Genomic DNA, 22,861 nt, shown 5'->3' on the forward strand with positions numbered 1-22,861 from the left:
CCAGTCCACTCAGATCAATGGCTATTTATCCAGTAAGTGGCTTTTGAAATTGCTTTCCACAAGGTTTCATACTGCAGAAACTCCAAACCTCCACACACCCCCCCCCCCCTCTCCCCTGGCTTCTACTATCAATTGCTTTGTTTATATTTGACTGACAAGGCATGGGGCAGATTTGTCCCCCACAGGTCATGGCATGATTTTTGATTGTCTGGCAGTAGTAGGATCCCGGGTTTATGGCTAAAAACCATTAAAATTCATTGCCAAGGAAGGTGGAAAGCTTTGTGTGTGTCTCTTGCACTCACTCAGAGCAGTGGCTGTTTAGTGTGTATCATTAAATATAAAACTAGTCTAATCTAATCTGGTGATTGTCCTGCGCTTGTCCTAGGGTTGTACAATAAGTATGAAAGTGCAAAGTATTCCACTTTGCCCACCTAATGCATTTTGTCAAACCATAATTGAATGCTGGATGTTCCAGCCAAGAAAGATATTGTTGCATGCCTACGCTTGAAGAGTGGCAAGAGGGAGCACCAAGAAGCAAAGCTCTGCTGCTTTCCATAGAGGATGCTCAGTTTTCATTCCTACATGCTTGTTGGCTCATCCAGTACTCCTAGATAGTGTTCTCTCTCTGCCAAGGTTGTCTTTTATATCTCTGTGGTGCAAATACTGGATTTTAAATCTTAATAGGAGCAGTAGCATTTTTGTCTTGTGGATTGTATGTCCCTGCAGAGTGCTAGACTCTCTTGCTGCAATAGATACTGGCTGAACAAAGCCGGGGTAGGGTGGCACATGCAGTGTTCATGCTGCATGCATTTTATTTTGCCAGAAAATGCATTGTGAGGGGTAGAGTGAGAGCATTTTAGCACATCAGAGCCAACAGAATTGGAGAATTCCATACTTGGTGTTATGTAGAGGAGCTAATTCCCCAGTGATTTTGGGCTCTTCTGTTTCAATGTGTTTCTTGAGCAGAGAATAGGCAGTAATGAACTCAGCAGAAACTATAGTCCTTGTTACATTTCCTTTCTCACTTTGACACAGTTTACTGCATTTTTCTTTTGTAAATTTTAAAGCAGAAGTGCTTCCTAAATGTTTTAAAATATGTATAGAACCATTTATTACCTTTTTTTTTTTTTTTTAAGGTTTTTATTTTATTCCTCATGCTTAGGGATGCTGTGGACGGCCCCATCTTTACTCAACTGCCTGTTTCTGAATGTTCTCCAGATCAGTCCAGATGCACAGGTTTTGGAGAAGAGGCACTGTCCCTAGCCCCTGACTGAAAACCGTAGCTGCAGTGACTGGGATAGTGTAGGAGGGAGGTTGAAAACGGTAGCTATGAGTGAAGGCTCCCCAGCTTTTGGGTTTATCAAATTTCCATTGAGTGTTTTAAATGGAGAACTGTATTGAAGAAGAAATTCAATCTTCTTACACCCCCCAATGGCACAACTGGGAACTGAAAATTTAACATTTTAACACGTTGATTGAGGGTTCTTCAAACCAAGAAGTGGCGATTCACAGAAGGAATTCCTATGCATAGCCATCTTGAAGGAACCTGGCAGTGAAGCTTTGAAGCACTCTGTTAGCCAGCCGCCATTTTCAACAGCTATTATTTCAACATCTCCTGGCTTCCAGCCAGGAAGCTTTTGCACAAGTAACTGTGGAAACATTTGCTCTGCAGGTGCTGTCATCTTGTACTGAAAAGCTTCATTCACAATTGCTTACACAAACTTTGAGCAACTAGGAATCTTTGACTCTGCAGCCTCTGACTTTGCTGGTCTATTTATTAAAGGGAGTCCTGGTAGGGAGGATTAAAAGGATTAAGGACCGGACTAGAGAGGAATACCAGTCCAGACAGAATTATTTTATTTTTTGGTAGCTCTATTTAGCTGTGACTGCTTGGATGGTTTACATTTTCATGCTTTTTAACTATTACAGCAGAAGAGAGAACTTTGTGCTTGCTCTTATCACTGGGAAGCTCATGCAGCAAATCAATCCTTGGAGGGTTGTAATGCCTTTTATTGAACCAACATAAGAATCTTCCAGATAGGAGGATGTTCATTAGTTTTTGAAGCCATATAGGTTCCCTTTCTAGGTTACTAGAATCCTGCTCTTAAAGGGTCTCAGTAAAATCTGGACAGCAATGAGTTTTGGGAATTCTCCAAGAGCAAGCAGGATGGTAGTCCTCACACATGGGTGACCTCATCGGATGGAGCCCGGCACGGAAAACTTTTATCAAAGTTTCTAGAAACTTTGACTGGCACACTGAGCATGCCGCTAACCATGCATCCATGTGGGGTCCCTTTTCAGTCTCTTCCTTTCCGCAAAGCTGCTGCCTCGTGATTTGTGAGCTCATGCTTTTTTCACATTTTATATCAAACTTTTTTGCTTCCCGCATCATGTAGTGTCCCTCAGATTTTTCGTCGCTGCCACTGCCACCAGCCCCCATACCAGTGAATGTCTCCTCCGAGGAGGAAGGGCCATCGGGTTTGATGGCAGCTCGGAGACACGCAGTGCTTTACCACCTTCCAGCTCTCCCAGGGCCATCAGGATCTGTTCCACTGGTGCCTTCGGTGCCACCGATCCCGCTGACACCAACGGATCCATCGGCGCTCCTGCGACCTCGAGGCTCACAGGGGCCTCTGGTGCCTTTCTCGGTGCCCTCGAGGCCCACACCCCGGACGCAGCTGGGCCCCACATCCCCGGAGGATCGCAGTGAGGGAGGAGGCCCCTTATGACACCTGGGAAGGGGAGGCATCCATATCCTTTATTGAGGAATTGGAGGATCTTCCCTCTGAGTCTTCTCCTCCAGAGGAACGGTGAAAATCTCCCCTGGAGGATCTCTCCTTGGCTGGGTTTGTGAAGGCATTGGCAGAATCTGTGCCTTTCCAACTTTTGACTGAGCAGGACTCTAGGCACAAGATACTTGAGATTCTGCAATTCATGGATGCCCTGAAAGAGGTCATGGCAGTACCTGTCCAGGACATTTTCAAAGAGTTGGTGGCCCACCTTTTGGAGCATCCCATATCGGTACCTCCGGTGAGCCATAAGACGGACACTATTTACCTGGTCCAGCCTATCACCGGGTTTGAGCACTGCCAGCTCCCCCAGCAGTCGGTGGTGGTAGAATCCGCCCTGAAGAAGGCAAAGCAGATCCGCACCCATGCCTCTGCTCCCCTGGGGCGAGATCATAGGGCTCTTGATGTTCACTGAACGCCTACCACTACAATTCCAGGAGGAATTCCAAAAGGTCGTTCAATAGGGCCTTGAGTGCGACAAGCACGAACTCCACTCTGCCTATGACATCTTCGAGACAGCTATGAGAACCGCTATGGCAGGCATTGGGGCTCAGCGGACCGCATGGCTGCGTGCCTCTGATCTTCCAGAACCACTTGGCTGATTTGCCATGTCCGGGGGACAATCTGGTGACAGAATTAAAGAGGTGGTGGCACAACTGAAGGACTAGCAGGAGACCCTTCAGCAACTACCAGCCAGTACATCTGACACCCAGCCACCCAAGAAGCCCCTAGGCAATACCCAAAGCGGCCTTTTTAATCGGCCCTGCAAACACTACCCACCAGCACTGAGGTTCAGGGCCCAATACCCTCCTGCCAGAGCGAGGCCAAGACAGCCTTTAACCCCATGAACAACTTCAGTTCCACCACAGAGTTTTGACTGACGGTCAGGGAGCATGAGCCAACCTCCTCCACAGCACAGTCTCCCCCGGTCGGGGGTTGGCTCCAGCTGTTCGCAGATCGATGGACTCTATTACATCAGAACTTTGGGTCCTGTCCATCGAGCGCCAGTTGCATTTCCAGCGACTTCCACCCCGCTATCTGTGTCTCCGGTGAGAGCAGTGGGGGATTTGCAGATACTTCAGATAGAACTCTCCGCCCTCGTACTGGCTCAAGTGGTTGAACCCTTTCCGCCCAGCCAGCGAGGGAAGGGGTTCTGTTCCAGGTACTTTCTAATCCCCAAGAAAATGGGCGGCCTCTGACCCATTCTGGACTTGAAAGCCTTAAAACATTTTTTGGTGAAGGAAAAGTTCCAAATGGTTTCACTGTGCACACTGATCCCCCTTCTCAAAGCGGGAGACTGGCTCTGTTCCCTCGATCTAAAAGACGCATACGCCCATATACCTATCTTTCAGAGGGATCAGTACCTACAATTCCTAGTCAACGGGAACCACTTTCAGTATCGAGTTTTGCCCTTTGGCCTGGCCTTCCACACCCTGTCTTTACCAAATGTCTAGCGATTGTCATAGCCCATCTTTGAAGACGGGGAATTCATGTTTTCCTGTACCTCGATGACTGGCTTGTCAAGAACAACTCCCGACAGGGGGTCCAGGATGCCATGCGCATCACAATCCAAATTCTGGAGATCTTGGGATTCTTGATCAACTACCCAAAATCCCATCTTCAGCCCTCAGTACAACTAGACTTCACTGGAGCTCGATTGGACACCGTCCAGGTAAAAGCTTTTCTGCCTCGAGACAGGGAGGAGACCCTCGCGGCTCTCACTCATCAGATCTTCAACTGCTCACATGTCTCGGCACACCAATTCCTTCGCTTACTGGGCCACATGGCAGCGACAGTGCATGTCACCCCCCCCCCCCCGGCTCCGGCTGCATGTGTGTAGAGCACAGTGGAATTTGCATTCCCAGGACCTGCGTGCTCGTGTTCTGGTCACGACACACTTGCAGCAGTGCCTCCAGTGGTGAGCAACCCCCTCAAATCTTGAACAGGGTAGCTCGTTTTGGAGCCCTCAACCCCAGGCTACCCTCACCATTGACACATCCCGGAAGGGGTGGGGAGCACATGGTGCGAGCCTCCACACCCAGGGGCTTTGGTCTGCACAGGAATTGCAGTTCCAGAGCAACCTTTTTGGAGCTGCGAGCGATTCGGTACACCCTACAGGTGTTCTGAGAGCAGCTCCTGAACAAGGTGGTACTTATGCAAACCGACAATCAGGTAGCCATGTGGTATCTGAACAAATGGGGGAATGGGGTTCTTCTCAAAGTATCTGATAAGTGGAAGGGGTTTGTGTCACTGTTACTGAGGTGACAACAAAATTTACATTTTCCTATAGTGCATAGGGAAACATCCTTGTTCAGCCCAGCCAGCTATTTCAGAGATTACCTTCAGTCAATGCAGTGTAGATTACTTTAATTTATAAACTTATGCATTTCTTAATTTTTTTTTCCAGATGAAACACTTACCAGACACTGTGACATGACTTCTGAAACATTTATATTGTGTGTCTGTAAATAAATTATACACACACACACACACATACAAAAAATACCCCAAAATTTGGACGACATTCTTCTAAATATCAATTTTGTTTTTTTTACAGGAGGTTGGTGGTGGGGTCATAAAGATTCCTGGGTTTAATTATCAAAATCTCAGGCGGGAGGGGGCCATAGCCCTAAAAAATAAATTGGGGTGGAGGTTCCAAGGCTGAAGGTTCACCTAGATTGCCTCCCATCAGCTCTTCCTGTAGTACAAGACTCTTAACATCGCAATTGCACCGAACCGCAAGGTAGAAGATGACTTCATGCTCCACTTGCATGAGCTCGCCGGAAGATGATGTGGCATATGGCTGCCCTCCTTTCATCTGGCACAGAGGACTAAAGATGCAGCAGTGGGTTGATAGTGTCAGATTAACAAGAGGTGGGGGGGGGGGGGGGAGGAGAAGCTGATGTTGTAGAGAAGAGGGAGGATAATGGTCAATACTTAGAATGTAATCCACTTTGACGTGCCGAAAAGTGGAATATAGATCAAATAAACAAAATGGAAAAACTAAAAGGGGGGCCCATTCACAAACGTTTACCCAGGGACCCCTTAAGTGGTTAAAGTGGCCCTGATGAGGGTCTGGTTTCTGCATCAGAATTTTATAAAAGTAAAAGGCATACAGTGATATTGGACCACATCAGAAAGACATCCTTTAGCCAAACAGCATGTTGCCATGTGGTCGTATGATCTCTGGCATCATTTGTAACTCCTGGGGTAAACTCTATACCAAAGGCTGTATTGGAAGGTCTAACTATATATAAGCAATAATGCCTGCCAGAGAGGGCATTTACTGGCATGTAGCTGCAGTCATACCTATTTTTACCTGTTACATTTGTCTGCAAATCGATGGAAGATTGGCAATTTAATGTTCAGACTTGCTGTAAACATCTTTTTAGATTGACTGTATAGGAAAAATAAGGAATTTTATAGAATGCATAAAAAACCTCCAACAGTAACTGAACAAAGTAAATAATTTGTTTTATGGTATAGCTGTTTGGTAGTGCTGCCTGTCTCCCTGTTGTTGGGAGTATTCAGCGGCAGAGTGCTTTACCATATTGCTATATCCCATAGTGGGAGGGACATGCTGATAATAGCTCTGTGGCAGCAGCACACACTAGAAGCAGATCAAGGTGAGGCCCCGCTCAGAATATCACTTTGCATCTAAACCAGACTGAGCAGTTGTGGAATTTTGAGCATGCCAGTTCCTGCTTCAGAGCTGCATGCTGGTGGTTTTGTTTTCACCTTGCTCTTTGATGCCAGATCTTATTTTCCTGCTATTAAGGTATGTGCTGTATGGCTTTTCTGGCTTACATAAAGCATTTTTACTTGATCTTTATCACGTTGCAGCATATTCAGAATTGTTTGTGTCTTGTGGTTGATCTGCTGTTGAAGAAGAGTAAAGTAATAGGTGTATTTTTGGCTGTCAACCACACTCAGTGTAAAACAAATATTGATTGGTGATTCATTTACTGTGCATCTCTTCTTACTACCTCCTCTTTCTCTTACTTATGCAGCATCCAAGTGCTTGAATACTGTCTTGACTTATATAACCATGTGTTAAGTTTTCTATGGGCACTGGGTTAGTGTTTAAAAAAAACCAAAACTTTACACTTTGGTTCAGATTGTCACATAGAAACTTCTCATGGTATTTGATGATTTTATTCAGTCACCTAAGCATAACTCTCCCAGGACAAGCAGGATGTTAGTCCTCACAGATGGGTGTCATCATCAGATGGAGCCCTGTCACAGAACACTTTTGTCAAAGTTTCTAAAACTTTGGCACACTGAGCATGCCCAGCATGCCACCAACCCTGTGACCCCCTTCAGTCTCCTTTTTTCCGTGGAGCTGTTGCCTCGCAGTTTGTGGAGCTCTGTTTTAAAACTTTTTCCTCACAGAATAATTCATGGTTTTTTTCGTCAGTTTTTCCCCGCCTCTGTGTCCCCCATCGCAAATCTATCCTCCAGCGTGTGGTAGGTGTTTTTTCGCATTGTTGCAGTCTGTTCCCGAGTGTCTCCTTCGCGGTGACCGGTTTTAGGAAATGCCCTGAGTTCCATGGACTATGTCCATCACGAACCCACAAGATGTCTGCGTTCTGTGCCTCGGGCTTTCCTACGACGTCCGCGTCCTGTGTCTTGGACCTTCCCACGACGTCCATCGGTATCCCAGCTGTGCTCAGAGGACCCCCAAAGACCGGCACGCCCGCCTGGACAAAATGAAGCACTTGTTTGGTTCCAAGCAATCAGCTCCATAGACTCCAGTACCGGGTACGTCAAGTCGTGAGGATCAATCTGACTCGGGACCTTCGCTTTCGATGCCCTGCCGCGATGATCAAGGGGCGGGAGACCACCCCTCACTGGTATCGGGACATTCGAAGACTTCTGCATCATCTTCCTCTTTGCCAGAGAAGGACCGAGCTGAGCAGCGTGGGAAGCATCGACACCGGCATCGACGGTTGACACTCCCCCCCCCCCCCCCCCCCCCCCCCCAATCCTGATTCTAGGCTCCTCGGAGGAGGAAGATGTGGCTCTTCGCCCATCTCCACAGGCGCTACCTCCGATGCCAGATCCCGTCCCCGGGCCATCGGGCCTCCCGGTGTCCCTCGCAGGTCCCGGTGCCCTCTATGCCAGTGCCACTGCTGTCAGTTCCACCTCACCGACCATCGGTTCCCACGCCCCATACTCTGGGTTTTAGCCTCCCTCCTCAACCCAGACAGTTTACTGGTGAGGAGGAAGCCCCTATGACCCATGGGAAGATGCCTCCTCTGAGCATTCCTTGGAGGCCTCGGAGGACCTTCTGTCTGAGCCTTCTCTGCCAGATGAAAGACGGCGCTCACCTCCAGAGGACCTATCCTTTGTGAGTTTTGTCTGGGCGATGGCAGAGATCATTCCCTTCCAACTTTTAACTGAAGAGGATGCCTGTTACAAGATGTTGGAGGTCCTCCAATTTGTGGATGCTCCTAAGGAGGAGATGGCTGTCTCGGTGCATGAGGTTCTCCTGGACATCCTTCACCGGCTCTGGGAACACCCAAGTTCTGTGGCTCCGGTCAATAAAATGACTGATGCCACCTATTTAATACAACAGGTCCTAGGCTTTAAGAAGAGCCAGGACGGTCGACAGGACAGCGTCTTTGGCCATACTGTCCCCCATAACCTGTTTCCAGTGTGAGAACCCAACTCTCCATATCTAGTGCCCAGTATGAGGTTCAGACTGCCCCTGTTGTTACCAACAGCAGCCCTGATGTTGTACCTGTTGCATGTTATTGGGTGCTTGTTGGTCTAGGCTGTTCTGGGGGCAGCCTGCAGCTTGATAGTCACCCATCTGTGAGGACTACCATCCTGCTTGTCCTGGGAGAAAACAGAGTTAATTACCTGTAACAGGTTTTCTCCCAGGACTGCAGGATATTAGTCTTCACGCCCTTGTTTTGTTTTATTTTTCGCTCGTATTTTTTTTTGCTTTGAAACGAGACTGAAGGGGGACCCCATGTTGCCACGGGGTTGGTGGCATGCTTCAGTGTGTCAGTCAAAGTTCTAGAAACTTTGACAAGTGTTCCATGACAGGGCTCCATCTGATGATGTCACCCATCTGTGAGGACTAACATCCTGCTGTACTGGGAGAACACCTGTTACAGGTAAGCAACTCTGCTTACTGTTCATACTGCTGTTCTTAAGAATTGGCCTTTTGAGAGTTAAAGCCTTAACATAGTTTGTAAATAAAGTAAAGTTATTTTCCAAAATTCAACACCGGCCCCGCCCCAAATATGTAAAATTTATGCCTCACTCTGCTACTGGCTGTTGATTGTCTTGAGCAGGACACAATTTGCTGTCATTCCTTAGCGAACTGAAGAGGAGGGAGGGGGTGGATATCCATTTTGCATTAGCATGCAGGTATTGTAAAGGCATGTTGTACTTAACTTGAGAGCCTGTGGGTATAAAGCGACTGAGAGTTCTGTCCTCTTATCTCCAACCAGAAGCTAAAATTTTGCCCCTTGCTCAAAGGTCAGGCATTAACGGAGCTCAGGATTCCTTTGCTCAGGGATATAATGATATCAGGCCCGAGTCTTACACAGAACCAGAATACCAGCAGGTTTCACCCAGTTGTGTTGAAATAGGACTCCTGTCTTATTTTGCGGTATATAAAAACTTTTAAATAAATAAATGTTCCCTTACAAATGTAAACCAAGTTAATGTATCATCGTATTATCTTATGCATGAAAATTAAGATCAACAAACATAAGGCAATGCCTTTTTGTTGGACCAACTTAATACATTTCTTGACTAGTTTTTGGGAGGTATGAACAGGTAATGGCAAAGGATGATGTTTGAAAATCTTAATTATTATAAAACGGTTTGCTGTAAATGCATGGCTGGCTGGTGTTTACAGTATGCTGAGCATGGACTTTTAAAACTTAGTTAACTTTGGGGAGGCTGTTATCACTGCCCTCAAGCAGTATGCCCCTTGGGAATTCGGGGTGGGAGTGAGTGGGAAATCATTTATTGCTCAGTTTGTCTTTCTAAAGTTCACCATGATGTAAAAGTGCGATCACAATGTACTTTTATCTGCCATGCTGAATGGTAAAAGTCACCCAGTGCCAGCCGAGCAGGGGAATGTTTTCTTGGATTTCTTTTTGGCCTTTCGACTAAGATAAAGCGTAGCGTTAAACCTGGGATTTTGAGCTATGAGTCAGGGCTGGTCCCTTTTCAGCTTTTTGACTAAGATTGAATGCTATTGAATATGAGGAGGTGAATGGTTTCCCACCTGATCCCACTGAGGACATTCTGATCTGATGGCAAAGCAGAAGTATTAAACTTATTAAATAAAAAAGGCTGAGGTAGGCCTTTCCACAGTTCCTCCAGTGGGTGGGGAAGGAGGCATGGCTTCCTATAACCCCTCTAATATTGCATACCAAGAGACTTTAAGCAATTAAACAAAAGTGTTATTCTTTGGGGGGGGGGGGGAGGGTTCTTAATCCAAATGAATATAATTGGTTGTAACACAAGAGCGAAATACCCTGTTTCATCAACTTAATTATTGAAAATGTTTGTGTTAATTACTACTTTTGAAAAATCACTAAAATAGGTACATTTTAGCTTTATCATAGCAACAGCCGCTTCTAGGCAGGATATTTGCTGCCATTTCCTGTCTGAGTTAATACCCAGTCTGAAGGAACTAAAGCTGTGAGGTTCGTTAATTGCCATCATATTCCCAGTCCATTGGTGGTTATTGATTAAATTACAAAGTGCTTGCTTATTTAACTTTATCTTTTCATTGTCTGTTATCTTGTGTCAAGAGCTGTAGTACCTCCTTGTTGCACATGCTCCATATACTGTGAGCAGTGCCCTTATTGGGCCTAGCAAGGACTGAGAGGGAAAACATACTACTATTATTATCTATAATTTCTCAAGTACTACTAGATGTACACAGTGCTGTATAGATACACATAACAGTCCCTGCTCTATGGCGCTTACAGGCTAATCAAGACACTATACATGATAAAGAGAAGTTACTATAGAGAAGTGGTTTAAATTTAAAAGCGGTCTCAAAAAGGTGGGGTTTTAGATTGGATTGAAATCTGAAACAATTAGAGAATACTACCTCTGACACTGATGTCCCTGAGTCTCAACAAAAGGATTCCACGGTTAATGGTGTCAAAGGCAGCAGACAAGTTTAATAACAAAACAAATTTCCATACTTCCACCCCCAACTTTGTTGTCAGTCATATGTACCAAGGCAGTCTTAGTACTAAATGTGGCTTGGAAGCCAGATTGACATGAATTGAAGTAGTCATGATGGGAAATGTCCATCCAGCAGACTCAAAACCATCTAGTGCACCATTTTGACAAAAGAATTTGTTTATATTGCCATTTTAACTATTTCTTCTTGGAATGTATTTCATGTAGAATATTGTAAGTCGCTTTGGGGGTTTCTATGGGAAGTCATCTGCAAAATAAAGATGATATTGCCAGAGAGGAAGTATGATTGATTCAACTCCAGGAATTCTGTTCTAAACAGTGCAGGAGAATGATACAGATACAAGTGACTTGACTGATGAAGAGAGTTAACAAGTAATGGTTTAGGGAAAGAGAAGATAGGTAATGAGCTATAGAGTAAATACATTTGTAAGTGAGTAAGAGAAACTTGAACTGTATGCAGAAGCAGATGGGGGAGCCAATTTAGTGGCTTTAGAAGAAGAGTTACATGGCCTTAGCAATGCTGAAGGCAGATAAGATGTGCAGCCGAATTTTGACTAGATTCAGATGGAGAATTGTAGTGTAAGTAGAAGATAAGAAAGCTGTTGAGCATTCTGATGCCATGCTCAGAAAGATTAAATTTTAACGATATAACATGGGAAGGAAAGACACACTTTAGCAATATTTTGGATGTGTGTAGAGGAGAGAGGCATCAAAGATAACCCCAAGTTTATGGGCTGAGAGAATCAGGAGTGCTATCCACAGAGAGAAAAGAAGAGAAGCAGGTTTGAGGGTTTCGTCTTAACCTAAGGTAGTGGCAGGACATCCAGGTGGCAATGTCAGATAAGCAGGCTGAGGTTTGGGACTGGATTCTTGACAAAATGAATTCTTATTTATTTATTTATTTATTTAAGATTTTTTTTTTTTTTTTATATACCAGTGTTAGTGTGTACATCACATTGGTTTACATTATAACAGTAGCTTGGAAAGAGGCCCAAAAATTACTGAAGCAAATACATTTATCTTTTTACCTCTGGGATGTATATAAGGCTGTTTAGCAATGATATACACTGATGGAGGATAGTGTCAACACAGATGACTTTTGTTGCGGATGTGAACCCTTGGGCCGAGGGGGAGTTGGCACAACCTACAGGGAGGAGCCTTGCAAATTCCTACCATTGGCTAGTGGAGCTGGGTGTGGCAGAGGCCCAACTGGAGCTTCACCGATACCAGCCCTTTTTCCCCTTAGGTTGAGCCCTCAGGTGCCAGGACCTGCAGGTCTTAGGTGGGGGCCTCTGCTGACGAACTGGAGGTCCGTGGAGAAGGTCGGGTAACAGGCCAGAGTCCAGGGCAGGCTGGTTACAGGCATACTTGGAGACAGGCATAGTCATGAGTCAGGCAGTGGTCAGTGACAGGCGGAGTTCAGTCATGGAAGAGTGTCAAGCTGAAGTCAAAACCAAAGATTCGTCCAAGGGAAAAAGAACAGATAGGTAGGCAGGGAGGTGAGGAGCAGGTGAGGTGAGGACAGGAGAAGGCACTGAAGAACAGAAGACTGATCACAGAATGAAGACTCAACAAAGAACTGAAGACTGACCACAAGACAAAGACTCAGGAATGAAGACCAAGAACTCAGGCATGAAGACAAGGAATGCTGAGGCAACTTTCTCTACTAAACAGTAGTCAACCTATTGCCAAGGCAAGGAGGTGCTGCTAAGGTGGCCTTTTATAGGCCCTTGGTGGCGAAGTCATTATCGGGCACCGCTGGCATTTTCCCACCACAGTCTCTTTAAGACAAGCAGTGTCAGGTGTGCGCACCTTAGGAAGGCCTGAGGGAAGTAGAAGCATTAGAGGCTGGTTGAGTGTGGTGGCCTGCTGCACGTCTGTTAAGGGGTCTGCCCCAGCATCGAAGGGTATCACTTCGGGCTCGGGGATGGAGGTAAGTGCAATAGTCCACAGGCATGCCCTGCAGACAGCCAAACACAACTTTTAGGATAGTTAAGGAGGATCATTCTCAAAAACACTTCTGCATGTCAAACCGTGCTTTCATCACTGAAATGGGCTTTTACAAAATTGTCTGCTCTTTAATCAGGTAAAGGTACAATCATAAAGTGTCTGTGCTTTTACCCATAGTGGCAAGAAGTGTTCTCATGGGCAGGGAAGGAGTTTGGAATCATGTGCATACTTTTGCATTTTCAAAGTAGAGAGACAAGTTTATTGGGTATAAATGTGATGACATTTTCAAAGAGAGCGGATGCACATACTTTCACTTTGAACATCAGTGCAATGTCTGCAGTTAAAAATTACCCACAGATTTTGCACTTGCGTGGGAAGTCTTACAATTGCCCTCCTGATGCTCAATACCAGGTTATTTGGTTGAAGTGCCATATTGTCAGGAGGTGGAAAAATCCTATTGCATGGTCTCAGATTGGAACCATCTTTTCATTGGCTCTTTTTATTGGCTTCTGCCATAAGTGGCATATTTGAAAACCAATAAAGTCATTTTTTGATCCTCTGTTTCAACCCAGTTTTTCCTGACCTGTTGCATTGTCACTCCAGTGCCAAAGGGAGGAGGAATAGCCTAGTGGTTAGAGCACTGGACTATGAACTGGACTATGAACCAGGAGACCAAGGTTCAAGTCCCGCTGTCACTCCTTGTGACCTTGGGCAAGTCACTTTACCCTACATTGCCTCAGGTACAAAAAACTTAGATTGTAAGCCCTCTGGGGATAGAGAAATACCTACAGTACCTGAATGTAAACCGGTGTGATATCTCAATTGAGATGAATGTCGGTATATAAAAATAATAAATAAATAAATAAATAAATAAAAATAATGTCTTTCTGTCCACATTGTAAACTATTTTATCAGTGCAGTAGCAAACATGATTTGCACATACGCTGATGTCTGGATTGGAGTTGTAAGATATAATTGCGATGGAGAAGGTACAGAGAAGGGCTACCAAAATGATAAGGGGAATGGAACAACTCCCCTATGAGGAAAGACTAAAGAGGTTAGGACTTTTCAGCTTGGAGAAGAGACGACTGAGGGGGGGGGATATGATAGAGATGTTTAAAATCATGAGAGGTCTAGAACGGGTAGATGTGAATCGGTTATTTACTCTTTCGGATAGTAGAAAGACTAGGGGGCACTCCATGAAGTTAGCATGGGGCACATTTAAAGCTAATCGGAGAAAGTTCTTTTTTACTCAACGCACAATTAAACTCTGGTATTTGTTGCCAGAGGATGTGGTTAGTGCAGTTAGTATAGCTGTGTTTAAAAAAGGATTGGATAAGTTCTTGGAGGAGAAGTCCATTACCTGCTATTAAGTTCACTCAGAGAATAGCCACTGCCATTAGCAATGGTAACATAGAATAGACAGTTTTTGGGTACTTGCCAGGTTCTTATGGCCTGGATTGGCCACTGTTGGAAATAGGATGCTGGGCTTGATGGACCCTTGGTCTGACCCAGTATGGCATTTTCTTATGTTCTTATGCATCACAGGGATTAGAAATCGGGTTTTCACTTTCAGCTCCCATGAATATTGTTATATGTGACCTCATTGCTCCTCTCTCTTTTGCTCTCAGTGCGTGCTTGCATTATAGAGGAATTAATCACAGACTGCTTATGAAAATGTTGGCAGAGGTCCTGCACAACAGATGGACTATAGAAAGAGCGTCTGTAATCCAAAGAAATTCATCATGTTTTCATGCCCACAGAAAATCCTACTTGGGGAGGAGGGAGGGGCGTTTCTGGGCAGAGCGATCTATGTAAGGTTACCAAGATAAATACAAAAAAAAAAAAAAGCAGGCAACATGCAGGGATATTTTAAAATCCTGTTAAAAGATGAAGCGGATATAAGTGTTGAAGGATACATCAATATCTTATGTGAAAACATCGTAGATGCCATGTTGGAAACCCGTTCCCACACCCCCCATTAAATGGGCCACGAGTCGGCTCTTGCTGTGTCAAATGCTCCTGCTGCTGTCACCCCAATACCCCAACTTTTTCAGAGCTCTGTTATTTATAGTCTTGTGTTGATATAAAACTAAGACAGCGCAACCATCTCCACTGCTAGAAAGCCTCTCCTCTTGAGACCCCTATCAGTTAGCCTTCCAATAACTTGAAGACTTCCCTGATTTTATTTATGTATTATTTTTTAATTGGATGGGGAGGGGTAGATAATTTGCATTGTGAAGTCCATCATTGCTTAACAATCCATTAAGGCAGCTGCTTTGCTTCCCTATCTGAGCTCCAGTTGGCTTGGATACAGTTGGATCTCTGAGGGAGTGATGGGAATTGTAAGGGCTAGATAAATTGGACGGATGGGCAGACTAGATGGGCCATATAGTCTTTTTCTGCCATTATGTTTCTGTGGAAGTTTTTCTTTGTTAGCCAGCTATTTGATCAGATTAAAAATAAGGAGATCTTGCATTAACTGGGTTTAAAAGGAAGAGCTTTTGATAGGAGGCGCTGTCTTTTCCCTGGGGCTGTGATCAGGGGTCCAGTTTAAGAGCTCAATTGTGCTGTCAAGTTAAAATTATTTTCCATTGGTCAAGGTTTGACACATTTTATGATCTAACCCAGTTGTCACAAAGAGAGTCCTTCTGCTATTGATGTCATTGGTGACTACTGATTTACTTCATATGTAATTGTGTATTAAACTTTGCAGCATGAATTGGAGAACACACTGTGGGTTTCACTGTTGCTTGTCCTTATGTCCATTAATGTTTTCAGTGGTCAAAAAAATGTCCACTTTATTCTTAGACATTCACTGATGTTAGAGCCTTACTGTGAAAAATACATCTCTTGATTTTAATTAAAACTGCTGTCTAACCAGGCAACATGACCAGGAGGTATTCTGCGTTACCAGACGATGACATGCAAACACACATGCATCCAAACTAGCATCTTTACAGCATATCACAAAGCCCAAGACACACGCAGATAAAGTACCTACAAACCTGGGAAAGTAGTGCCTGTAATCCTAAGCAAGAAATGCTCCAGCAAGCAGAATACTGGAAAATTAAATATATCCTGCAGAGCAAGATGAATCACAGTGGTACACTATATCTGACACCTCTGCCAGCGCTATTTGTGGTACACTATCTCTCCTAGCAGGAACTCCTCTCTCTTCTTTACTTAAAGGCAACTTCAAAAGCGTGAGTGATATTACTGTATGCAAAAAAAAATCTTTAAAGGAAGAGTTCTTAAAAAAAAAAAAAAAATGTGCAGGGAAAAGAGGAAATGGGAACTAACATATAATCATGTACTCTTAGCTCTCAATAAAATGGACTGAATTTTAGATGTGACTACTCACCTTATCAAACCTGAGTGCAAGGTGAGTTACATTCAGGTACAATGTGCATTTCCCTGCCTCAAAGGGCTTAGAATCTCAGGTGGTACTTGGAGCAATAGAGGGCAGAGTGACTTGCCCAAGATCACAAGGAAAATCAGTGAGGGAAGCAGGAGTTGAACCCTGGTTTCCCTGATTCTCAACCACTAAGCCACGCCTTGACTGAATCAAGATTTGTGACTCATTGCGGCTGGTAGCACAGTTCTTGATAATACTGTGCTCTCCACATCTTCCGTTTACAATAATCCTGATGCTGCCAGAGACTAAACTCCTGAAATTTACACTAATCCTCTCAATATCTCATGCCATTTTCCTCTCTGTGAAACCTTTCTGGTGGTATATATATATATGTCGTCTTCCTCATCTTATCACATCAAACTGTGACCCCCGTGTAGTCTCAAAATCTTATGTACAAAGTCTGTTTTCATGTTGATCCAACCCAAACTACAAAGAATCCTTGGTTTTTTAATGAGATGCTCCTTAATGAGCATGTGCGCTCCACAGCAGCCCATCAAACAGTAATTTTGCATCTTAGTTTTGCTCATTTGCTTTCGTTTAAGTGTAGAGTATGGCTGGAAGCCCTAGTCATGATTAGAATGGACTGTACTGCCACTTCAGTTTTAGTAAGAGCAATGACAGTCCCTCTCACGAGCTGCGCTGCTGCTCTAGCCTTTCAGTGCAGTTTCAACTCCAGACACACTGGCTTTCCTATTTTTTTTTTTTTAATTTGTTTATTCTCTTAAATGTTTCTAAAATTAATTCAGAGCTCAGGATCGGTCAGTATCCCCCACTCCTGAATGTGTTTGCTCATGTAGCCTGCAGCTCGTAGCCAGGAACAGGGATGCATGCAAGAAAAGAGAGATCACTCCCCTGCAACATTTTTGGCAACACATGTTAAACTGTGTGAGGAAAACTCTCAAATGATGCCTTTCCAGGGTGTGTTCCTTCTCAGCTGCAAAGTGCCCAGAAACAAATCAAATTAAAACATGCAGGTTAACACATCAGAAACATCAGCACTTAAAACTGAACACTAGAAATATTAGCAAGGTAGTGACAAGGTGTTTGGTGTTGCTATAAGAGAAACTGATTACCTGTCTCAGTCTCATGATTCATTATTTCCAAGACTAAGGGATAACCGAATGGAAAGGTTCTCACAGGCCAAAGAGAAATGTGCTGCCCTTTTTATTTATATTCTGAATTGGGATAATTTTCCCATCCATATTAGGTTCTTTTGCCTGATATCTGGGCAACCATCCAAGGGAGGCATCTTATTTAATCTATACAAGGGGCCAAGCTCAGAAGCGAGAGATTTACCAGATGAGTGTATTTTGCAGAGCAGCTACCCTGCTTAAATGTATTCAGATACTGTGTTATCTTCTGTGCAGACTTGGAGCCGGATGCGCTTGAGCAGTTTTCTCGTGCTCAAGATTGAGAGAAGCTGCTCAGTATGTCTTGCACTGTGTATTTCAGAAAGAAGCATGTGGAAAATTGGTTTGGGAAGCTGTTGGTTTCTCCGGGAGGAGGACATGAGCGTAAGCTTGCCACGTAGGCAACAGTTTGTGCTTGATGCTATTACCTAGCATGGTTGTGATAAGGGTCAGCATGATCACATGCTGCAGGGTATCTAAATTGTCAACCACAAGTTGCTCATTAAATGTCAATCACTTGGTCTTCAGTTGGGTAGTCTTATTTTCGTACCAAAGAATGTGCATCCCAAAAGATTGGTTAATTGCCTTTTTTTTTTTTAAATTTGAGTTGTGGCTACTGAGGCATTATAGGGTACACATTCTGAACATGGAACTCTCTGCAGTTTTAGTGGCAGTGATTTGTAGTCTTCAAGGTCAATTTTGGATTTACTGAGAGGGGGATGAGACATAAGAGGATGGGGGGGAAGGTCTCGTCGGAATGACAGTGTACAGCACTGGTGCTGTTTCCACTTAAGTAGAGAACACAAGCTGGACAAAGGCAGACAAAACTTAGGAGAAGGGAAGGACAGATTTAATAGTCTTCAAGAATGTTGATCTTTTACATGAGGAATTCAGCAGATTAGTGCATTAGTTGGAGCAAAGAGCTCTGAATCAGGAGGACAGATTTCCTCCCTCCACAGCTTGCCATGAACAAGTAATTTGGACTTCCTGACCACAGTTCAGCAAAAGTCCATAAATGTCCTAAATGGTTGGAGTTGTATGTCCTGTGTTGTTTTTTCCCCTCATGTTGCAGGAGAATTTATTTTTGCTGCCCTTGTGAGGGGGAGGATTTTGGGTTTGACCTGCAGAGATTCCCTTGATTTTTGGTGCCATCTAGAAATGCTTGCACTATTTCCGCACCTGTGCTCAAAGGCAAGCATAAGCTCTAATGGGCAGGAGCCTTATAAACCATGTGATTTGTCTTGTCCAGAGCTGACTATATTGACACCACTTTATCAATAATAGATATGACAACGAAACTGTGTGTGCGCCATATTCACATTTATGGCATGACAAATTGTACTTCCTGACTTGTGGGAGCAATTGAGATGTGAACAGGGAAGCAGGATAAATTTGTGTGTGCATGGGATAATAGTAAAATCAGATTAAAGTGGCCTTTTAGTTAGTGCAGCGTTATAATCCCATTGATCTTCCATCTCATTGAGAAACCCCATGTAGGATTTAAACATCTACAGTATATTAGAGGGATTGATTGGTGGTTAGAAGATCAGCTTGCTAGTGGGGGTGTGAAAGAAGGGTTTGGCTTGGGGGGGGGGGGGCATGTGTGTGAGAGAAGGGATATTAAGGCATTTGAAGAATGCCTGTGCACTTCATGGAGTATGCCTTTCCAATCTTGTTTCACTTTCACATTCCCTTTTGATTTTATTTTAATGGATTGCACAGAGCAAGCTGTGGGGACTTGTCCTCTGTATACGTTTTGTCTTTAGTTTACAATAATAAATAGGCCACTAAAGTGTCCCATTAACCTGCATCGCTCTGGTTTATTTATTTATTTAACACACTTTGTTCCTTGTTTTCCTCTCTCATAGGGTTGAATTCCAGAATAAATTCTACACCGGAACTGGCTTCAAGTTTATTCCTTTTTCCTTCGACAGTATCCGGGAGGGTCGGTTTGAAGAGTAAGGCCAACAGTGCCCCGTGGTTCATCACCAGTATTTGCTTCTCGCTGAGCTCTGTGGGTTTTGTGTCATGGTTCACTCTGGTTCCCATCTGTCCCTATGCTGTCCGTGTCTGTTCCTGTGCTGAATTTGTGAATCATTTTAGTTTCTCTGTAATATTGTGCTGTATCTATCAAAAGTAAATCTTTAAATGGTTTATGTTAAAACAAAGAGGGACATCTCTTTGGGCTTTGTTCATGCAGGGTTAAATTTAGTAAAAAAAAAAAAAAAACCCCAAAACAAACAAACAAACAGAACTGACTTTTGTACCAGTTCTAAGGTGAAAACTGGCAATCTGTTGGAAATTTTGGAGCCTCAAATGAAAAGGTTGAAGGAATGGATCCCCTCTCACCCCCAATATTGCAGGGAATAAAATGCAAGCCAAGTAAGCCAACTGTGATGAGTAAGAGCTTGCAGTTGATGATAACCCAGTGAGGTACACACAAGCCAAGTATGTTTGTATAACATTTTTTGCATTCAAATATTAGTCTTTTGAGACATTGATACTCTTTGTTTTTTGGGGCTTCCAGCTTAGTCTGAATCAGGCCTGGGATCTGGCACAATGAGCTTTCATTTGTAACAACCCCAGGATTTTTCTCCTATTTTATATTCCCTGCAAACCTTTCCTGGCTCAGTCATTGCAGCAACAATCCTTAGCTGGGGGCCATTAACCAGAGCTGCTCCTTGGAACCTTGCCGTCATGGGCCCTAAATCATCTAGTAGGCATTGCCACTCCACCCTACTCATGACATCCTCCCCTCCAGGGGGCCACAAATGCAATGTGTATGTGTATTTCCAGTTTTAAGATAAGCCATTGCAATGAGGATAATTCTTATCCAAACAGGTTCATTCCGTTTTTACTATTCTCAACTTCTTGCCAGAAAATGTAAGTTAAGATAAAATTAGACTACTATTTTTAACTTATTTTGGGAGCTATCCTGATCAAATATCCTTACCAGTGGCATTATTGATGAAAGTGAAAAGTATGTTGGGTGTCAGTTGGATGTAGGGTTCTCATCCCAGAGTTCCAGACCACTCACCTTAGGTTGATGTTGATGGAGCTAAATGAGCTCCTGTGTTTTGCTTTTAATTAGTAATTTCATGAACATCCTTTCACTAGGGGCACTATGAAGCTCGGCAGTTCATATGCTGAAGAAAAACAAGTTAAATTACTCACAGAGGCATTAAAGGGTTCTACCAAGCATCGTTTGTAATTTGTATATTCTGGGAATAAAAGGCAGACTTTTCTGAAAACATGGTTGAAACAGACACATATCATGTGTAACATTAAAAGCATCTGGCTGACATATATCACCATCTGCAGACTTTTTAAAATAATTTGGTCATCTATTAGGACAAATAAAATTAAGATTCTCCTTTGTCTTTTTCATCTCATGCTGAGCAAGAGACAAGCTGTAGATGGTGCTTTTTTCTGGTCTAACTTAATTTGTGATTAGTTCTGGAAAGTTAAAGGCCATTCATCAGGTCATTTGTGTTCATTTGGTCCAATGTTAATGTTATCTGCATCTTGTTTGCTGACCATTATTTATAGGTATCTGAGTGGACTAATGTAGCAACCATATTACTTTAAGTAAATATTAGCATTTTAGAAAGCTACTCCCACAACCATACTGTAGACCTCAATAAATCTGCTGTTTCTTGTATTCATTGTGAGTCAGATTATATAATTTTATTAAGTATAAATATTTTGAACACTACCAGCAGTGTATCTAATTTTGGCTTGTGGGTGTGGTTACCGATTTTGCATAGTGCAGAACCAAGGAGGCGTTCCATGGAGATATGCTGGTTAAGAATTAAGAACGCTGCTCCTCATTTGGTGCCTACAGTAGAATTCTTCAGTCATGAACCAGGCCCAAGCAAACTCTCCTCAAATGAAAAATTACAGTGGCATGACTTTAGGTCGCCTGTTATTTGTGGGGGATGTTTCCAGATTGGTAAGGATCATGGACACCCCCTAACCCTGCAAAGTACTTTCAGGCAAAAAGTTTACTACCTGTCTTGTGTGAAACATTTGGGACCTTTTTTGTTATGTACTGTGGACCTACCAAGATCCACATTATTAGATGATGGTTTCTCCAGTCTTTATTTATGTTTTGTTCTTGTTTTATTATTTATATTTTTTCTCTTAATATTATGGGTTGTTTTTTTTAAACAGTGTTGCACACAAAGTCCCTTTGAGGGTTCTCTAGTGAAGAAGAATCAAACATGATTTTATCTTGTAGCTTTGTTGGAAAACTAGTGGTCAGGCAGACAGTAACAGCAGATGTATGTTGTGTAAATTTCTGAATTATGTGATGTATTTTATAAATTTTGAGATTTTTTTCAAGGAAATAGATGGTGGAAAAATATGATAGCTGCTTACCATCCTTTTTTTGATCCTGAGTTGCCAAACACATCAGTTGCTTAAAAGATTGCAAAAAAATCTATCCTCTGGATGGATTTTAAGCATTTTGGAACACAAGTGGGTTTTGGAGGTAATTCATATAGGCAAGCTAGGATATGCAATGGAAGTTTAAGTTCACAAAGATGAAGTTGGATTGGCTCGGTCATAAAACTCAGTTCTTTTTGGTGTTCAGTTGAAGTATGATCCAGGCTTGTAGAGACCAAAATATTAGCATCTTGATGATTACTTAGTGGCCTTTGTGAAATGTTGGTCCTTGTCCAGATCCCTGTTCTATTCACATGGCATGCTGGCACTTGATGAAAGAGACTGAAGATTGAATAGGCATGAATAACACCTAGAAAGAGGTCCCTGTAGAATAAGAATGAGGCATGTTGGCAAGGGCAGTGTTGAGGGTACTGACACAACCACTTAAATTTCTCTGTCCTGTGAAAAGATGAAGAATTTCATCTTTTTGGAGAAACACAATCTGGTACGTTCCACACAGTTTAAATTTAGTAGGAAAAAATTACAAAATATCAAGTACTAGTGATGTGCATAACTATTTCAGCAGATATCTGATGCTTAATGTTTCAAGGTTGGCCTCTGAAATCTAGTTTTGAGCTTGACCCAGAGCTTGTCAGAATTAGTACAGGCCCTAGGATTTACACACAGTGAAAGCAAATGTAGAGCTGCTGTAGGTTAATCATAGCTTGGCATCATGTAGTTAGCCACTGACATTTGGGGCTCCTGTTTCATGTGTGTTTCTAATCTTTTCATAGACTGCAATGATAAATAACATTGGTGAAGAAATATATTCCTAGCGATTTATTCATATTAAGAAAACTGTCGCACTCCAGACAGGATGAAAGGTAGAATATAAGACTTGTTTTGTTCCTCTTGCTTGAATGTTCACCATTTTATTCCAAGGACTTTTAGTCACAAGTTAAGGAACAATGTAGGAAAATAACCATCTTTGTTTTTGTTCA

At 43.2% G+C, this 22,861-nt stretch overlaps 1 protein-coding gene across 4 annotated transcripts in view; it reads left to right on the top strand.

The window, feature by feature from the left end:
- The window catches only part of ATP6V0A1 (ATPase H+ transporting V0 subunit a1), a 138,276-nt gene extending 118,518 nt beyond the window's left edge, over positions 1 to 19,758 (top strand). For all 4 annotated transcript variants that reach the window (XM_029572451.1, XM_029572454.1, XM_029572453.1 and 1 more), the window contains one exon: positions 19,343 to 19,758. In XM_029572451.1, the coding sequence (XP_029428311.1) occupies positions 19,343 to 19,436 (94 nt within the window). In that variant the 3' untranslated portion in view covers positions 19,437 to 19,758. The remainder of the gene's footprint in view (positions 1 to 19,342) is intronic.
- Positions 19,759 to 22,861: the final 3,103 nt, after the last annotated feature.

The sequence above is a fragment of the Rhinatrema bivittatum genome, chromosome 12, assembly GCF_901001135.1.
Source record: "Rhinatrema bivittatum chromosome 12, aRhiBiv1.1, whole genome shotgun sequence".
In the NCBI taxonomy this organism is placed as follows: domain Eukaryota; kingdom Metazoa; phylum Chordata; class Amphibia; order Gymnophiona; family Rhinatrematidae; genus Rhinatrema; species Rhinatrema bivittatum.